This window comes from Pezoporus flaviventris, unplaced genomic scaffold, assembly GCF_033815535.1.
Source record: "Pezoporus flaviventris isolate CSIRO_AGI_PZ_B2104156 unplaced genomic scaffold, CSIRO_AGI_Pfla_v1 ptg000041l, whole genome shotgun sequence".
Lineage (NCBI taxonomy): Eukaryota > Metazoa > Chordata > Aves > Psittaciformes > Psittacidae > Pezoporus > Pezoporus flaviventris.
This window is the reverse complement of record NW_026892589.1, coordinates 10,472,906-10,491,843: the sequence shown is the minus strand read 5'-3', so window position 1 is coordinate 10,491,843 and position 18,938 is coordinate 10,472,906. Positions and strand designations below refer to the sequence as shown.

The following is an 18,938-nucleotide window of genomic DNA, read 5'->3' as shown; positions in this document are numbered from 1 at the left end:
GGACTAGAAGAAAAAATTACTATTGACCTTGTTAAACTGGGAAATAAAGGCACAGAAAGATCAGGCTCTCTCCACCTTACACCCAGATAGTGCATGTTTTTGTCAGCTAAGAATTTCCCTTGCAAGTGGGAACGCAGCAGTTGAGCCTTAAGTCGTCTTCTCTTTCCTTCATGGCATGTGGTTGAGCCCAGCAGACATCCTGGGGTTCAGGACTAACATGGTAAAGGTACCATATTCAGGTGCCTAAAGTAGCAGACAGGCACCAGGGCCTTTTTTTTTAAAGTTCTATGATACCTAATTCCTATTGATTTTATTTTAGCTGTAAGGACCTGTATCTTTATGTCTTGCCTGAGGTCATTAAAGGATGCTATGGAAGAGCTGGGAAGTAAATTGAGATTTCCTGTCTCAGTCCAATACCTTAATCAAAAAGCTATGTTTTATATCACAGCTTATGACAAGAAAGCTAAGAAACCCTATTAACTAATCTAACTCTCATCTGGACTGTACGAAGAAATAAGTGCAGCATTATATCATCCTTTTGAAGATATATATTTATATTATGTTGCTCAAGAGTTTGCTAAGTTGTATCTTGAATATTTTCCTTTGAAGACCTTCATAATACTTTCAATGTGGTAGTTTTCCATGAAATTATGTCCTCTCTATCTGTTAATTGCCAAAATACATCATCCTTTCCTTTTTCCTCTGCTGGTTTTTATGGTCGAAAGATGAAAGCTAGGCTAATACTGCAAAATAAGAAATTTAAACTGCATTTGTCTCCAGTAGTTGGCATTCTTCCTTAATTACTGCCTTCTTTCTACAGTTTTCCAATGAGATTAACTTTGTAACAGCTCTTATGAAGGACCTGCTGAAAGAAACTTACATTAAGCATTTGTACTCCATTTGATCAAGTGTTTCAGAAAGAAAATTGATGGTTTAAGGTCTGAGTGGTGGATATTACAGCATTTAGCTCATAGGGACCAGATTCAAAGGGTTGCTAATGACCCACCCATTGGTAGCATTGAATGCTGAATATGTAAGTTAATTGATGTGTAAAGAGCTGCCCACATAATTTCATCATGTTCGCAGTTATCATCAGTCACTTTCCAGATCAGGTTCTAATCTCCTGTGTTTTATTAAGTTTTTCTTAAATTGCTGTGATTCATCCTGATCTGAGGGTGTGTCCTGTGAAGATGGCGCAGTTATCAAATGTGATTAGGAAAAGGTGCAGGAGGAACAAGAAATTGAAACAAGCAGGAATGGAGAAACATATGCCCTGTACCCCGTTATAATCTTTTCCAAGATGGGAAGAGGCATTGGTGTATACAGCAAGGTGGGCTGAAGTACAGATTTCTCTGGGGTTCAGTTTGACTGTTGGATTTTGATGAGAGTTTGTCTCTGTACATGGTAATAACATACATCAAGACATTAATTTTAGTGAAGATGTGCACTGTAACTGAGGGATAATAGGGTTTGTCCTCTTTTCAGTATTTTATGTCATTGAGTAAGTGCTGATCTTGCATTAAGATGTCACTGTCAAACTGGATAGCATTAAAGAGGAAAAGGGTTGCTAAATTTTCGGCAGGTCGAAGTGTTCTTGGATCCCTAGGCACTTCCAGTAAAAATCTGTTGGAATAAAGGATGGCAAAAAGAAATGGTTTTAATCTAGGCTTTTTAAAATTTCTCTTTTGAGAGCCACTGCAATAAATCAAAATTATTGATTTTGCCTGTAGCAGTCCTAAGATTCACTCATTTAAGAGTTGAAACTGCTCTATTACTCAGAGCAATAACCCAACACTTTGAAATCTCTCATCAGAGACTATTGGTCCACACATACAGATGGGCATTCAACAAAGATTTCCGTTTGTTTATGGATCTTGCATCAGCTGAGATCTGTGCACTGCTTTTCTTAGTAATTATCTGCCTGCCTCTTTACTGCACCCTGTGAAAGCCTTTGCAGCACTGGGCCTGTGGTTCACTGTTTCTGGGCTCAGCTGAGCCCTGGCCATGCGTGTCCAGCACAAGCATTTCAGCATTGACAGGTTTAACATCATTCCACCCCTTACTAGACCTCTGCAGAGAAACAGAATCTATTTTGCATTCTAGCATCTGTAGTATTACCCACATTATGTGTCTATCTATGGGTTTACATGTGGGTTGTGTGTCCATGATATCATGTTTTAAGTCCCCTGTGTTGAAGACAGGTTTAAATACAGCTTTTGATGCAGCCAGTCCTGGGTATCCATGCAAGAAAAATTTCCTTCCAAGGGTAAATATTTCTCAGGGCACTGAACATTTGAATGATCCATAAGTAGTTGCAAAGGAATGCTTAATAACATACTCAAAAATATTCTAAAATCAAAAATCCTGGTTAAATTAATAGTAGCTGATATCAAAAGTGTGTGTTTGTGACCTGGTGAGCTGGTGAGTTCCATGGCAGTTTCTCCCTCTGTCACTTTTGTTTTGCCTTTTATGCATTTTTTTATTATATTTCCATTAGCAGAATATTTTTGTTCCACCTTCTTTTGCTAAAATTGCTCCTTGGAAGCATTCACACAGCTCTGCAGCACAGTTCCTCCTCATTCTCCTGGGGTAGTAGTTTACTACTAGCCTATGCCAGTAGCAAATTACTAACCCCATCACTAACTTGCTGGCTCAGCCACTGTAACCAGTAAGTAGTTCCTAATCATTGCCCATCTGCTTCAGCAGAGGAATAACTATGGGTTCAGTGCTCCTCACTTATGCCTGTGTGCTCAGACCCAGAGCCAGAGTGGCTGTTTAGCAGATCAAAGGGAGTCCTTACTCCCCTGTGCAAGCGCATGGTCCAATCTAGCCCTGAATAATTAGCGTATTTATAAATTAAAATAAATCCAAGGAGTGAACTGACCATGGGGAACTCTCAATCCAATCAAATTAGACTCATATATCCACCCCAGAGCAATTCCTTAGAAACCCTGCCTTCATGAATCTTCATTTGTAATCACGACGTGCTGTGTACTTTAGAAAAGTTTGATAATTACTTGCTGTTCCAGCAGCTGAGCAGTTCTAAATGTTAGATATTAAGGAATTGCTGTTTCAGTCAGTGAACAAGCTCTGAACATTAAATGTGCTTCATGAAAAGTTTTTTTCTCAGCCATTACACATCTCTGAAGGCATATTTTTTTTCAAGTGGATGCTTTCCCAGCTGTTGATCATCTTTCTGTTTCTTCTGTATGAAGAGAGAAGGAGGAAACTGATGATACTGTGACATTGTGTAAAGGCTTTATTACTATGGAGGGAGATGGGTGCATTACTCACAAATGCAGGCGCTGAAATAATTATGCAGGTGATCCTGAAAAAGTGCCAATAAAACCTTTTATCTTATACCATGCAGTTTTGAACATTTTTCTATCACTTATTTTACAAAAGAAATATTTTACCCATGTTATACAGAATTCTGTGAAAGAATTTTAGTACCATTTTTTATATCTCTTCACCACTACAGCTTGATACATTGGGAAGAAGCAGCCTAGCATTGTCATGGGTCATAAGGATACTTGGCTGAAATAGCTCAGTGAGTGGTACCAAGTGCTCAGTGAGAACTGGAAATCCAAATTAAACAGACTTCTTGAGACAGTGTTGTGAAAGGCAATAGCAGTGATTTCTTCCACAGAATAGCTCATCAAAATATGCCTCATGTACAGAATGATGGTGGAATATAAGGTGGATACACTGAAGGCCATTTAAAACTGGAATCAAGTGCCGCGGTTCCTATTTCCACTGATACTGGAATGATGGTCTAGTGGTTAACAAGAGATTTGGAAAAACACAGATCAGTTCCTTGCCTTGTTCCAGTCTTCCATATGACCTCATTAGTGTCACAGTGCCTCTCCTTCAGTCCTCGTGTGCAAAATTGAGATAGCTATGTCTACAGCAGAATGGAGAAAAGATTTAGGAGTGGATGACCCTCAAGCCTCACTGCAACAGGTGGTATATAAACAGAGCACGGGAGCTAAGTCCCTCGTTTTACTCCTAGAAGGTCACACAGTGGTAGATGCAACTGTCAGTGGTGGGAGATTGATTCTGATAATTCTGCATTTGGGAGGAAGGAAGTCAGTTTATGTCAGACTTGTTTATGGTGGAGTTTAGTGCTTCTTAGCGATGTGGGCTGTTTGTGTCTCCAGTGAAGCTAATATTGCTGAGAGTGCAACTGAGGCAATAGCAGTCAAGTGTGGTTTATATTCCACTTGTGCAGTTTGCTATGAAGTTCTCCAAATGTGTACGTGTGTGTGTAATAGATAAAAGAATGCTGACATTTTCTTTGATTGATATAATCAAAGTCTGTCCACACTGCAGTTAGGTGTGCTGTGAAATGCACCACAAAAACAGGTGCCCAGAGATTCTGTTCTGGCTTTTTCCCCTGGGTAGCTCAAAGCCAGGCTCGAGCGTGTGCTGCTGGTAAACAGTATGGACAGCTCATGAGCAGAACACAAGGCAATTCTAAGGAACTGTCTGAAGGACCAAGGAAAATTAGGTATGAATTGAGTGCTGTGATCCAGAGGGAGGTGATCAGTCCTCAGAGCATCAGGAATCAGTAGGCTGGCTGGAAATGAGCCTCAGCTTCACAACTGGAGCTCTCTGATCCTGCTAGGAGAGTTGTGGGTCTTCTGTTGTAAAGCTGCACATTTCACATCTGCTCAGACGCTGTGTAGAGAAGTACAGACTTCCTGATCAGGAAACCTTTCCTGACATATAGCCTCCCTTAGAACAGCTTTGATGTGCAAAAATGTATTCTCTATTTAGCGTAACTGAAAGCACTGAGATAGTCAATCACATGTAAAAACTTTGTCAGTTACTAAGCATCAGATCTAGAAATGGTGAAAATAATGGCATTTCAGGTGTCATTAATCTGAGGCATAATGGTGCCTTTAACAGCTAAATGAACACTGTAGCTCAGGTAATTCAGGTATCTTTGCATATAATCATGCTTTCAAATAAATTGCAAAGTTCAATCCAGTATGTATTCATTTTGAGATGTCCCGGAAGTGTGTAAACTGCAGTTAGCACAGTTGCCTTATATTTACAAGCTCTAAGATTTATTTAGTAGGAACTCTTCAAATGGGAATAGCCTGGTCTTGAGTTACGAATTGCTAAACTCATCCATCTATCAAATTACTACACAAAATCACTCTTTAAATGCATGGAGGAAGTATACCGCTACTGCAGATGTGTTCCTATGTGTCTGTTTGACACAGCAAGAAAATAGCAAGGAAATAAATTTAAAGCATTGGGCAATATTAAGACTTTTCAGAGCAAGGCATCCAAATGAAAACCCATAATCAAAATAATAATTATCAGGGGAATGCATTTGCTTTCACAGTAATCATGCAAAGTAAAGCACGGAATATGTCTTAAGTAATAAAAAATGGTGATTTCTGTTCGGAGGTAAGAAGAAAGCCTAGCACTTGAGGATAAAAGTGCTTTGTACATGATCAGTTCTTGATGGATTTTCTCAGAAATGGGCCTTTGTGTATTGTACATAAAAAAAGAGGGAAAATTGAAGCCGTTATATGATGAATGCATCCAAAGGTGTGATGAAGCTGGGATCGGGTTACTGAAGCTAGGAAGATGCCTGTCTTTCTCTTCATTTTAAAATTACCACAGTGTAGAGTTAGGTTGAAGTGATATTCTGTGAAATAGTAAGACTTTCTACACTGTGGAAAGACTTTTGGAAAGTTCCAGAAAAGTCAGTGTATAATTTCTGATGCAGGTAATTTGTTGGGTTTTATGTTTGGGGTTTTTTTTAATTAAACTGGCAGATAGTCTGGCCAATTTCTTCCATACAATCTTTTTATTTCTGATATAAAGAAATTCCAGCATGTCTTTTCATATTTGCTGTTCAAATTATCTTATGCCTCCTGACTTCATAGTATATTTTACCTGCCATAGCTTTGTTCTCCATAGTTGGTCTCAGCTGTTTGGGTTTCTAAATCCCAGAGTTTACCTCTAAGTTTAGACTAATCTTGTCATTTTGCCATTTAATCGGGTTAATATTTTTAACAGCTTCCATGCAGTATATAAGAGCTTCAGTTACACTGAGTTTCATTGCTAAGGCTTTATATGATTTTGATAGTGGACATATACAATGAATCTTGGTTTTCTTTTTGTCCGCACTAATTTTGGGCTCTTAAGTCTCCATGAGTGGCACTGGACTTTGGTTGATTTGGGTCAAATCTGTCTTGCAGTTGGGTTGAATCATACTTGCAAAATCATAAAAAACATGTAATAGAAAAGTATACTTTGCTTTCAGCTGATACAATATCCTGGATTTTATCCCTCCACATAGTGTTCATAGTAAGAGCAGCTGACTCATTTTGAGTAATTCCAGTTTATATGCTCTGAAGAAGTTGTAGATTGGAAAAGGCCTAGTGTTATATCTGCATATAAATAGCTGCATTTTCCAGTAGCTAATATGATTCACTTCATTTGCCTTCTTCAGTGGAAGTAATAGCTCTTCCCTTTCCCTGTTTTCCTCTTTTCAGAAGTAACAGTTTATTCAATGAGGTCGTGCAGATGAACTTTGAAATAGCCAGTTTCAGCAGCCTTTCTGGAACGCAGCCCATCACCTGGCAGGTGGAATACCCTCGGAAGGGGACAACAGACATAACCTTGTCTGAAATCTTCATCTGCCAGAAGGATCTTGTTGGAATTGTTCCACTGGCAATGGTAAGAAACTGTTTTAGCATGTTGCTCCATACAATCTGTATGTGGTCTGAGAAAATATATACCAGGCCTCAGAGAGACTGGCAAAGGAGTGCTGTCTGCCCTGCCTCCCTTGCTTGCTAAAATCATACCCTCATTTAATGGTCTATACACATCACACTATTTCAGTTCTTATAAACTTACCACACAGGAAAGGGATGCTGCCACCTTAAAAATCTCTCTGGCTTTTAAATCCTGAATTTCTGACATCCATGGTTCCCTCCAGGCCACCAGCTGGTAAGAAAAAGCCAAGTAGATTTACATTCCCATTTCTAATTGACACTGCATAGCTCCAACTTGCAAGCCGTAGAGAAACTTTATGGGGCCCTGAGCACCTTTTGCTTGCTTGGTCCTTGGTAGGCTGAGGCGGATACAGATTTTGCTGGCTGTTTCCCTAATAGTGTAAGAACCTGTGGCTTTAAGGGAAACAGAAAATAATAATAGCCTCAATAATATGTTTACCAAAAATGTAATATAGATTTTCATATGGAAAAATGCTTTGGGTTAATATGTGCTCTGCTCAGTGTTGTAGCCTTTTTGTGGGCTACCTACCTCCCTGTGAAATCATACCTGTTGCTTGTCTTTACAAGATGATTTGTGGAAGCAGTGTCGCCTTTTCTTCCTCTAGCCCAGTGAAGATGCAGTTAGTTCTGCAAAGCAAGTTGGGGACAGTGGGAGCACGAGATTTAGCAGTTAGAACCCCCTCCTGTGAGTGAACAACCTAGGATTATTTTCCTCCCTCTGAGTCAAGCAAACAAGGAGTTTCACTGGAGTCTCCAACATTGCAGGTGCACTGCTGGGTGGGCATTTTATTTTCTATAGGATTTAGGTACATGCTGAGAACTTTTTCCATGCTCACAGGTGAAGTAGGTGCACAGCATTTATTTTGGAAGTCCTGCCAAAGCTCAGAAAAGGGAGAAGTGCAAAGCTACCTAGAACAGCACCAGGTGGCAATTCATAGAGGAACTGCACATGCTATCATTAGTCAGTGTTAGAGCTCTGGATCTGGGAGAGGAGTTAAACCTGTCTCACTTGTGAATTTTGCCTCTCCTGTGCATAATCTTGGTGGGGAGATTCTGGCAGTCTTTTCTTTGAAGGGTTTTCAGTGGTTTGCAGCAGATAATTAGGTGAGTATTATTTCCTGGAAGTCCTAGTCTCAATATAGTCTTTCCGTTTGAAGAGTAAAACTGCTGCTCGTATCAAATGAGATCATGACCAGCAATTTCCTGATCCAAAGTCTGTGAAGTCAGCAGAAAGCCTGTGCTACATTGTAGATCTGAGAGGGAAATAATTGTCTTCATTACCTGTAGAGTTGAACAGGAAATACATAATTGAGCTTCTGTGCTCTGTAGACTTGAGAATGTGTGTAGGCTTCTCTGGTCAGATGTTGTTTTGAGATAGGTGCCTTCCAGTACCGAATGATAGACTCCTGTTTACGGGCAGACTTAACATCTTCTACCGTGTATTCAGCAGCTGGGGAATCTAGTATCTCTATCAGTGTCTAATGCTTTTGCACTTGCATAGAAGGTTCGAGATTTACTTGCAGACTTGTGTCTATTCTAGATTAAAATTCTTCTCTATGTGTGGGTTCCTTTAAGAACTGGAGGTCTAAATGAATTAATTTAGCTTTGTTTAAATTGTGTAAGGTAAGATCCTTTGTTCCCAACAGGTGCATCATTAGGCCCTCTGGGTTGTGCAAAGGGTTCAACCACTGAAATCATTAAACCTTTCTCTTTGCAAAGCTTTCTTGTGTTTGTTTATCTCATTTCTGTACCTTGTGATAACACTCGGCTGGAGCCAAAATATACTGTGTTAACAGAATCCAGTCAGATGGGATACTAATGCAAAATTGGCTTTGCTAGCAGGATATTAGTAGATAAAGGGAGTTTTCTGTTAGCTAACATGGCATATCCAGCCAGGGTGCTTTCTTCATTTAGGCATTAATCTCTGGCTGAGCTGCTTACCTGGCAGTTCTGCTCAGAAACAAGAGTCACACTGAAAAGTGAGTGATACTGTATCTGCTACGAAGTCAGACCACAGTCTTTATCTCAACTACACACTGTAAAGCAACAGCACATTATTTTGCACAGAAATCAGACCTCAGCATTTATCAGCAAGTGTGTTTCATAATCCTCTAGAGGGTAAAGTAGATTTTGTTGATTTAAGCAGAGTGTTCCTACAGCAAAACTGCTGACATCAAAAGTAAGATCTGGTATCCCCAAATAAAGGGGAAGAACAAGCTGGATTAGGATGGAGGGATCTGATTGAGTCTCTGCCATTAGCCTGATGGGCATCCTAGTCAGTCTTTTGAGGATGAAAGCAGCTAATGTTTGCTTGGGTTGAGTATAGCATGAGGGTTGTCTCTGACTCGCAGAGTAATGCATGTCTCTTGTAAGCCATTCCAAGGTTATGAAGCAAGACGGATCATGTATCTTTTATTGCCCTATGCCTGATTACGTTACCAAAAAGTAGTAAGATGAAAAACAAGCAGGTCTTCAAAAGATTAGTGCAACTGTTGCTACAGTATTTTGGAATGAAAGATATTAGAGAATTGACATTGTCAGTAGGAAGTGAACCTGGAATTTTATAAGAGCCTTACTCGGATCAGTGGAGCAAGTGATAGGATGCAGCTGCTGAAATATCAATGGGAATGTATCATACAGTCAAAAGAGATGGTTTTAATAGAATCTGTATTCTGTGTGCCTAACTGCTACACTAAATAGTGTACGCAAGAAACAACAATGCATTGATGCTACTACAGCAAACACTGCAGTGAAATAAAAGGAGCAAGAGATATCAAAACTGCTGGGTGGAAAATAAGTGTAATAACTTCTTTCCAGAAAAAAAAAAAAAGATGTGTACACTTGAGGTAAGTATATTTTTTTTTCCTGAGCTCAGAAGTTAATCAATCTGAGTAATTTTGGAGGACATTTCACCCTTCAAGGTATTTAGGGAGAAAAATGAGACAGAAAAATGAGAAAAATGTAATTCTGTCTGATTCTGCTGCTTTCTAACGTTCACATACCAGAATTTTAGTTAAATAATTACTGTGGGAAGTGATGCATCAAAAATAGATCCTAGTCAGACATATGTAGTACTCTCACTACCAAACTCTTGAGTATGGCACTTGGTGCAACCATCCACTCAGTATCTCTTTCATGCAGGCTGTTTCAGATTCTGTATGTCTCACTCAAAGTATGGATTTATAAGATTAGATTTGTATGTTACATTTCCATCACTGAATAGCAATAATTAACTGAGGCAAGAATTGTAAAGAGGTAATGTCATTTATTAGACTATCTGATACACGCGGAAAAAGATAGGTGCTGTTTCAGGCACACAATCCTTCTTTCAGATCTCTTGACTCACTTAAATCATAGCAGGTGTGAAATAGCTACAGAAACTGGGGGTAGTAAAAATCATCGAGTATGAGAGTTAAATAAGAAAATAAGAAGATTTCTTAAGGCAAAATGGAAAATATATCCCACTGTCTGCTGGCAGGAAAACTCTACCCCAAAGATTCAGTCTTCCAGTAGAGAAAAATCCACTGCCTGAGTTATGCCCAATTCTGGCATTTTTTAGTTCATATTACTTATTGCAGGATCAATTAGAAAAGTGTCTTCATAGAAACTTAATTAATTGTCTGCTAAGCTGCTTTTGAAAAGCTCCTCAATTAATCACAAGTAACTCAGAACTTGTCAGTTAAGGTGTAGAAGGCAGGTTACCTTGCTTTCCTCATGTTCCTGCAGTTTCTATCCTGTCACAAGCAAATGTAGCCAATTATATTGATTTTACCTCTTGATTGGATTAAAAAGCAAACCCAGAATTATTCACCTTTCTACCATGTGCACACACACAAATCCCACTGAAGAAGGCTCTATGTTTGTGTCCAACACGAGTCTGTGGTTTAGGAAATCTGGCAAGAAATTTAATGCTTCAAATGTATCATATGTATTTTTAATACTAGAAAATTTTGCTTTGGCATAGAACAAAGTAGAAGACCTACGTATAAGTTCATTGTTTGATGCCAGGAAGACACATTAATATTAAAGGAGAGCTCCCTCATGGGAGCACGATGGGGAATCGGTGGTTTAATATTTATGCAAGACCGTCTGGATCCGTGTATATAAAACCAAAGTAGTACTCCTTCAAACAAGTGCCTGGTTTCCATGTACCTTTCTTTATATTCAAAACTCAGCGTATTGACAGTTCTGCTGCATAAGTAAGCGAATGCCGTGAAAGATGCAGAGCTGTGACTCAGCCAAACCCACTTTTGGACGTTTTTATGTATGCTTGTTAACTTGCTCTCCATTAAAATACAGAGGATCAAATATTTAGCTCCTAAAACAATGTTTGTTTTCTATACATTTGAGTATGATGTTCCCTAAAGTAAAGATTTTTTAAGGTATTTCTTTGTAATGAAGTCCCTGTAACACCATTTTAAAATATGGACCTAAATAAATAGTTTTTATCCCTGCACACTCTTGACTTCCCACTGTAAAGCTCTATCTGCTTCAAGGTCACAGAAGTGCAGAATTCTCCCTCCTGTTAAATCTTTCAATCTTGAATTAAGCAGGGTGCAACAGGCACTGGGAATGTTCCAGAAGATAAAAGCTGAGGCTATATAAACTCATGCATTTCCTGATTTGCTTATCACAAACAAAGAAACAGATAGTCTACGTATCAGCTTTTCAGCTGACAGGTATTGTGTCAGATAAATTAATTATGAAAGAAACACATCAAATAAACACTGTGAGTTGAAGGAAACTTATTTGATGTAAAACTATCCTATTATTATTAATAACTGGGACAACTTAAGTGAACTGTGAAGCCCTAAATAATACCATGAAGAGGTTTTATAGTTCAGTTACAAGACGGAGTGCTCTGAGTGAAAGACCAGAGTTCCAATCTTCTGATGTTAAGGGAGAAGCAGTAACTGAGATCACTTGTATACCTACAACTTCCATCATGGCAGGTTGCAATTGTTTAAATGAGGATAGCATTCCCCCCTTTAGATTTATGGTGGTTGTAATTCCACTGAAGTTTGTATCATTGCCCTGTATTTATAGCAGATAAACTCAGGATCCTGCATACCTGCTTATAAATTGGCTGCCTCACGTAGTGCGTCGAGCTGTGACTAGCAATGTTCATCGATTAATCTTATCTGTTAAGAATTGGCTTTTTTGTTGTCTGTCCATCAGGAAACAGAAGCAAAAAAAAATAAGTAATGAAGTGTTCATTGATCTTAAAGTGGTCAGAAGATGCAGACAACATAAAGAATTCAATATGGCTCAATTTAATGGTGCCTTAAGTCCCAGTTGTCATTTCTACAACCCTTGTGCTTTTGCTTCTAGCTTCTGTTTTCCTTTTCTTTACTAAAATCACACTCAGTCCTGCCTTTTGCAGGAAATGAGAATGGATCGATAAGGCTATCTCAGCTGCCTGGAATTAATTTTTCCATTGGATCGAGTCGTATGTCATTTTCTGTGCAGCACAACAGTATGTATCATTTCCTCTCCCAGCATCCCTCATATCTGACAATGCTGTTGAATGGATTATTCTGAGATTTTCAAAACGCTGAGGAGAGCTGGGGTCAGCTAGCTTCCAGATTTTTAAAGATCCCTGACATACAGAAAACTTCTGGGTTTCTTTGCTGATTTTCCTGTCTGTACTAGAGACGTATTAATATGAGCCTTAATATATGTGCTTCTCAGCCTTGTTGGGAGAGAAATCCTGCAAACCAAACACAACATTGCAGAACAGCGATAATGAGCATCAGACAGCCAGCGACTCAGTTATTGGATGCTTGGTGTTGTGGTGATACCTGAATGCTCCCCTTGAACAGGAGTGTCTCACAGCACCAGATGCTGCACAGACAAATGACAGACAAGTCAGAAACCTCTAGAATATTCTCAGTCTGCAAGCCAAGCTAATCAAAGTCAAGGTGTTGTTCAAGGTTGGATGAAACTGAGCTCCATGGATGGGAAAGGAGGGACAGCACAGCTGACACTGGGACACAGGATGCCGCATAGCAGGCATAGGTATTTGAGATTCCCCCAGCCAGTCCATGCTGGATGCTGATCACTTGTGTGTGTAGCAGAGTACTGCTTGTGGGCTCTTCCTTCTGACATCATGGCACAGTGCAGGGCTGCATGGAGATAGTCAGGTGCTTCCATGCTGATTCTCAGCAGTGCAAGTTATCCTGAGTCAAGCCCACATTCCGCTGCAAATAATTTTGGTACTGTTTCATGGCACTGCATTGTCTGGAGATTATTTTGTCCGTGTGATTTATTGGGCAGGATTTTGGACTGCTTTAAGTATTGGTTCCGGTTGGTGACACTGCTCCATCAGAAGAAGACATCTTAAATAACAAGTTTATATTTGAAATGACAGCTGATTAAAATTTTCATTGTTTAACACAAGCACAAAGGCAGTTTCACAGCTGCCACACACATATGAGGAGAGCCCATGCAGAGCCAAAATAGCTAGCCAGCAGAAAGCGAGCTCTGGACCCAGTTGATAGTGCTTAAGAGGGACATTCCAGGGCTGTGTATTTTGATGCTGTAGCTGTTAAGGACTGTATCCACCCTGTGTGCCCTCCCCTGCTGCTTTCACTGCCAGATCAGATGGAGGAGGGCAGAGAAACACTTCTCAGCAGGAGCAGGAGGTCAGTTTCGGAGGCTGATAATCAGTAGAAGTTTGCAGCTGAAACAGAACTGGAGTGTCAAGGCAGAAAAGTTAACTAATTTGTAAGACTGTAGTGTGTGTGTTAAGCAGTTCAGACTTTGACCATGGCCAGCAATGGGGCAAATGCTGTGTGTGATCCTGAACCTCCCCCAGCACTGTGGAGGATTTGAAAGAAATGTAAAAGGAAATGGAAGAACGTTGATGACTTTGTTCCCAAGGTGCTGGAAAGGGAACTGGACTCAGTTGTTAGATTATGCTCTATACTATGCAAGTTTACTTATGGAAGTACTAGTTTGCATCTGAACTAGTGCTTTCTCATTAGCTTTAGCTAACAATCAGTTGTCTTAACTGATAAGTGTTAAGTCCAGGCACTGCCCAAGCTTATTCCAGGAAACAAACTTGTTTACCCTAAACAGTGAAGAGTTTCCACCTTCGCATGCTGTCACTTAAGAGTGACAGGCTGAACCACATCTGCAGAGCAGAGCAGGTGTGTCTGCAAACAGCCAGCTTGAGCATGAAGTGGGTTAGCTGTGACTTACGCTGAAGAACAGGAGCACTTTGTGATAGCTGGCAGCTTCTAATGATGATTTTGGTCCGTAAAGCTTCTCTATTTCTGGGGATTACCTCATTCTTCACAATCAGGTGAAATACTCACCTAGCAGAATCAGGAATTGTTTAGGCTGGACTCTTAATGAGGCTCTGAGGTGCTCCAGCTTGGACAGTGAACCTGTCTAGACAACAGGAATACGCTTTACTCTAATGGAAGATAATGAGTGAGCATGAGGGGAAAAATAATCACCAGGACTTTTATAAGCCTCAGTGTTATAATGAGCTACCTCAAGCATTAAAAAAATAGCAAATTTTCACCTTCAGTTTACTATAGATGTATGTTTGCCTTACCCTGCTTTCAGTTTACATTCCGATATTCAGCCAGACTCTCATCACTGAGGATGTTTGTCATGGAATACATTAGGACTCTCTAATTCAAACTCAATAGTTCTGCTTGAGGGAGATAAAACACTAAAAGCTAGGACAGGATTCAGTACAGTCTTGGAGAGAAGGCTAGCACTGTGCTTCTGGCTCTTTCTGTTTGTGTAGCAGCTGCTAAAAGGACATGGGGAGCAGCGGTGGTGATGGGATTTGAACTATTCATCGTCCCAGCACCAAAAGGGTACAAAGAGCATACCAGAGCTTGGACTACTAACAGAATCTGCTTTGCTAAGCTAGAGAGGCTGTGTTCAGAGGTCTTTCTGCAGTGCCCAAGCTGTCCAGATTGATGCACATATGCTAAATGAATTAACAGACCAAAACTTCTACACTGTGGCAGCACCCCATTGCTGTGACGTGTGTTTCAGACCATAGTTTAACTGCAGGGCCTGGCAATGGGAATCAGCACAGACTATGAGCCTATCAAGATTGGTTTTCCCCTCAGAAACAAGTCATGGCTGATACTTAAAGCACCGGCACCATAGCACGAGCATCAGGAAGCCAGCACATTGGTGAGAGAGGGAACTTCAGCAGCAAATGGAAACAGAAGTACCGCTGACATTAGTCAGGTCCCAGTCATCTGGTTTGTCCTCTGTATTTTTTCTCTAGCAAAGCTGATTGTCTTTCTGCAAGACTTGTTACCTCACAGAACATTAATCTAGGCTGTAACAATGTAATTTATGGCTGTAATTTGCTTTTGGAAATCCTCTATTACTGAAAAATAGCAACAGCACGGTTTTACTAATTACGTAGTTGAGTACTGAATGGTGACTGCAACTGCCAGGATTAGTGACTATGTTGTACTCTGCTCTCCAAGACCCTATAGGACCAGAGCTGTGAATGTTTTGAAGTGGTAAAATTAGTATTTTGATTAAACTAAATAAGTGCAAAAAAGTAATTCAAGTTCCCCGGAGAGTTTGAGAAAACGACAGAGGGAAACACTAGCCTTTAAATTCCGTATTGGAAAATCACATCAGTGTGTAACTACACCACATAATGTGCTTACCTGTAGTATGGTTCTGCAGCATAGCCTGTTTATCTATACCTTCTACCCCAAATTACTTCTCACAGGTCAAACCTTCAGGTTCCTTATTGAGTTCTTCTCTCAATATGCCATTGCAGAGAGAACTAATTGATATCTTCTTTTTCATTAATGTGGAAATTTTGTTACCTTGGCATAACACTTTTCCCTTGGCATAACACTTCTCGTTTGCACAAATCAGATTTTACCAGGGCTTAGCTGGGGAAAGAGCATGTGGACAAAATCACCTTGTGTGATTTAAAGGTGAATTCCTTTCCTTTTATGTCCTGAAACAGTGCACAGCTGAATGAAATCCAAAAGGCTTGCTATAACCTCTTTGTGATCTTGAGTTCTCATTTTGGAGAGCTAACAGAAGGTAGAAGGCCTCCTGCTGCATATATTATGTCAGTAGAAGAAACGAAAGCGATCAGTCTAAGACCTGGATGTACTTTGGAATCATCTTGTATAGGGTACTACACGTCTGTCTGCCAATACCAAGAAGTTTTTATATGGCTTGAAGCTTCAATTGAGCCAGCAGAGAAGACTATGTTTTAGCTTCTGGATCTGGGACAAAATGTCAATTGCAGGCAATGAAAAGCAGTGACTAACAGTGGAGCTGCCAGCTGGCACGAGGTATCCTGCGGCATATGTTTTAAGAATGCCTGGAAGCTTCAGGAGTGAGCTTCATGTGGTAATAAATAAGTCATTTGAGACTCAGTAATTCCTCCTCACTGCTCTTACCTCATTCAAAATATGGACTGCTCGTTAAGGACTGGGAGATTCCAATAGGCAAAAATAGGAATTCTCTGATGGACCAGGAGCCACATGCCTGGAGTTAGTTTCTGCCTCTTCGGAATCTTGGGCAATATTCAGGTCCACAGCAGTTCACTCATCTTTACAATGGACACAGTAGTTAATATTTCATAAGTTATTTGGCTTACGGATCATTCTGTGCTGCTGAATATAAAGGACAATTCCCTGCTTAAACGTGAATGCCAGTCTCCTCTACTCAGTACTAGCAATGTTGTTCTAGTCCAGAAGAGTAAAAATGTAAGTGAAGCAAGGTTTGTGGCTAGAGGTGGTGTCTTTCATTAGGCCATCCAATAGAGTTAGAAAAAGCAGCCATGCTTTTAAGTACACAGATCTTTTTTGAAGCCCCTTTCAATTTAGTAAGTTGCTGTGAGATGCTCAGATAATGTCACTGTGGTTGCTCCAGGTTATACTAACAAATAAAATACTGCTTTAAACAAATGGATTTGATCCCTTTGTCCTTCATATCACTGACTTATACAATGGTCATAATAACCTATTTCAAGGATGTTTCTTTAGCCATGACCCTCTAGCCAGCATGATCTTGCAAAGCAAACCCTGAAGGTAAAACATATTTTTCCTTGAATAAGGAGGAAGTGATTTCATCTGTGATTATATATACCTTATATATTTACTTTGCCTTCATCTAGATATATGCTGGGTTTAGTTCCTTTATATTATAAGGCTCACCAGTCTGTTAGACATGTGTCTGATCAATAATTTAATTTTCCCATGTCACTCTCTCATCTTTTTAACTGTAGTAAGTTTCTGATGTCTGCTCAGCATCTGCTCTCATTAATGTAATAACCTCGTTCCTGCCCTTTATGTGCTTTGCTTATGCAGACCTGCTATGAAGTCAGTGAAATCAATAAACTATTTGAAAAACAAGAACATTCTAGCAAGGATAGGAAATAATAATGACTATTTTCTGCATTTTTATTACTACTTCTCCATAGCAGACCGTAAGAGTCTTTGTTGTGTCTTTCTTACACATTTTGCTTATCAAAAGTTAAAACTGTACTGCCAGAATAAAAGAGCAAGAAGAAGTTTTCTTTGCCTGATTTGAAAGTAGACTAAATTAAATCAAAATAACAGAGCAGAAGCTGCCTGCTTCACTTCCACTATTGTTTAAATAATTCTGATATCCACAAACTTGAGCCGAGTGCTCATGTGCACTCCACAGCCAAAAGCTGAGGACCTTACAGAACTTGTAGAAGATGAATACTGCCTATTAGAAGGAGAAAGTAACTCATTAATAATCCATGACATACTAATCTACACAAATAAAACAAGTTCACAGCCCTCCAGAGCGGCCATAAAAATCATGCATGTATCATGCACAGTACCCCGCTTACTTAACAAAAAGAAATTGTCCTTGGGACTTAATCCTTGAAGTCCATAAAGCATTTAAAATTGCTTCACCTATAGACTATATAGGTGCATAGACTGCATGCCACCCCACATGGTGAGCAGTACTGTGCCATTCACTTGAAACAACCAGGCTAGGTAAGATTTTACCTCAATTTTCCAAGGTTTATTCATCATCAGTGTAGGCTTGGAGCACTATATAAAACTCGGCTCATATTTGGTAGAATCTGGGACTCCACCTGAAATTCCAGGAGTTGGCACCATATTTTCCTTGACTCTAAAAGAGTTTCTCCTTCCACTGTAAACAAATGGAGCAAGCACAGTTGCCCTTCTGTAAATGTGCTGAAGCACAAAGAAGGCAGACTGGAAACAAGTTAATCCAAGGAGGAAGAAGAAAGATGTGATCCAAGTGTCTAATTAGACATATAGGTGTTTAATTCCATTAAAGACGCTATAAAGTCTGAGCCATCCATCCAGGACTACCAGGTATGACACAGGACCTACAGAAGACCTATACCCTTACAGAAGAGCATCTGGAGGCCAGGCACGATACCTCAGAGCATGTAAATAGCACTCTGTTCTTAGGCACTTCAATCTTTTCCCAGAGCTGCAAATTGTGAATTGAATCTGTTGGGAAGCACATCCCCAGAAATACACCTATGTGGATCTCTTTAACATATAATTTAATTTATCAAACTATACTTCCTTGACATCAGTAGCTTTTCCTGCTACTGATGAATAATGCAGGATTACAAACTGAAACAAATAAAAAACGGACATAAGTATTTGTAAACATCAGACCCTCACTGTAAGGCATCTTTAAGCTTTTCTTGACTCCCATCATTCAGAAACCACATTAAGATTTCCATCTCAGCTGCCCAGCATGACTTTGTGCTACTGCTGTACACTATGTCTTTACAGGCTCCACCAGTGCCAGTGATGGTGCTGGTTTCATATTGACCACAGTGAACATCTGCAGCATGCTAAGGGATAAACAGCAACAGAAGTATTAGTGTGATCCAGATCACCATTAAGTGGTGGAAAACCCTTGGTATCTGTCATATCTTGTTAGCATAACAGCCAATTAAATCAATCTGTTTTTTCTGAAGATAGAAATGAGTTATATATAAAATTAAAAGTACTGCCCCTGTCTGCCTATAATCAAATATGTGGCTTATATTAGCATGGTATGTCTCCTAATCTCATTTCCACTATCGTTGTGGGTGTATTTGTGTGCATATAGGTTACTCACATATATACATGTAGTGTGTAATTGTGTGTGCATCCATGCGTGTGCCCTAATATGCTTGTATATTTTTGATCTGCA

At 39.7% G+C, this 18,938-nt stretch overlaps 1 protein-coding gene across 3 annotated transcripts in view; it reads left to right on the top strand.

Annotated features, from left to right (window-relative positions):
• LOC133275891 (transmembrane protein 132C-like) overlaps window positions 1-18,938 on the top strand; it is a 204,745-nt gene that overhangs the window by 144,164 nt on the left and 41,643 nt on the right. For all 3 annotated transcript variants that reach the window (XM_061466167.1, XM_061466168.1, XM_061466169.1), the window contains one exon: window positions 6,519-6,702. In XM_061466167.1, coding sequence (XP_061322151.1) covers window positions 6,519-6,702 — 184 coding nt within the window. The remainder of the gene's footprint in view (window positions 1-6,518; window positions 6,703-18,938) is intronic.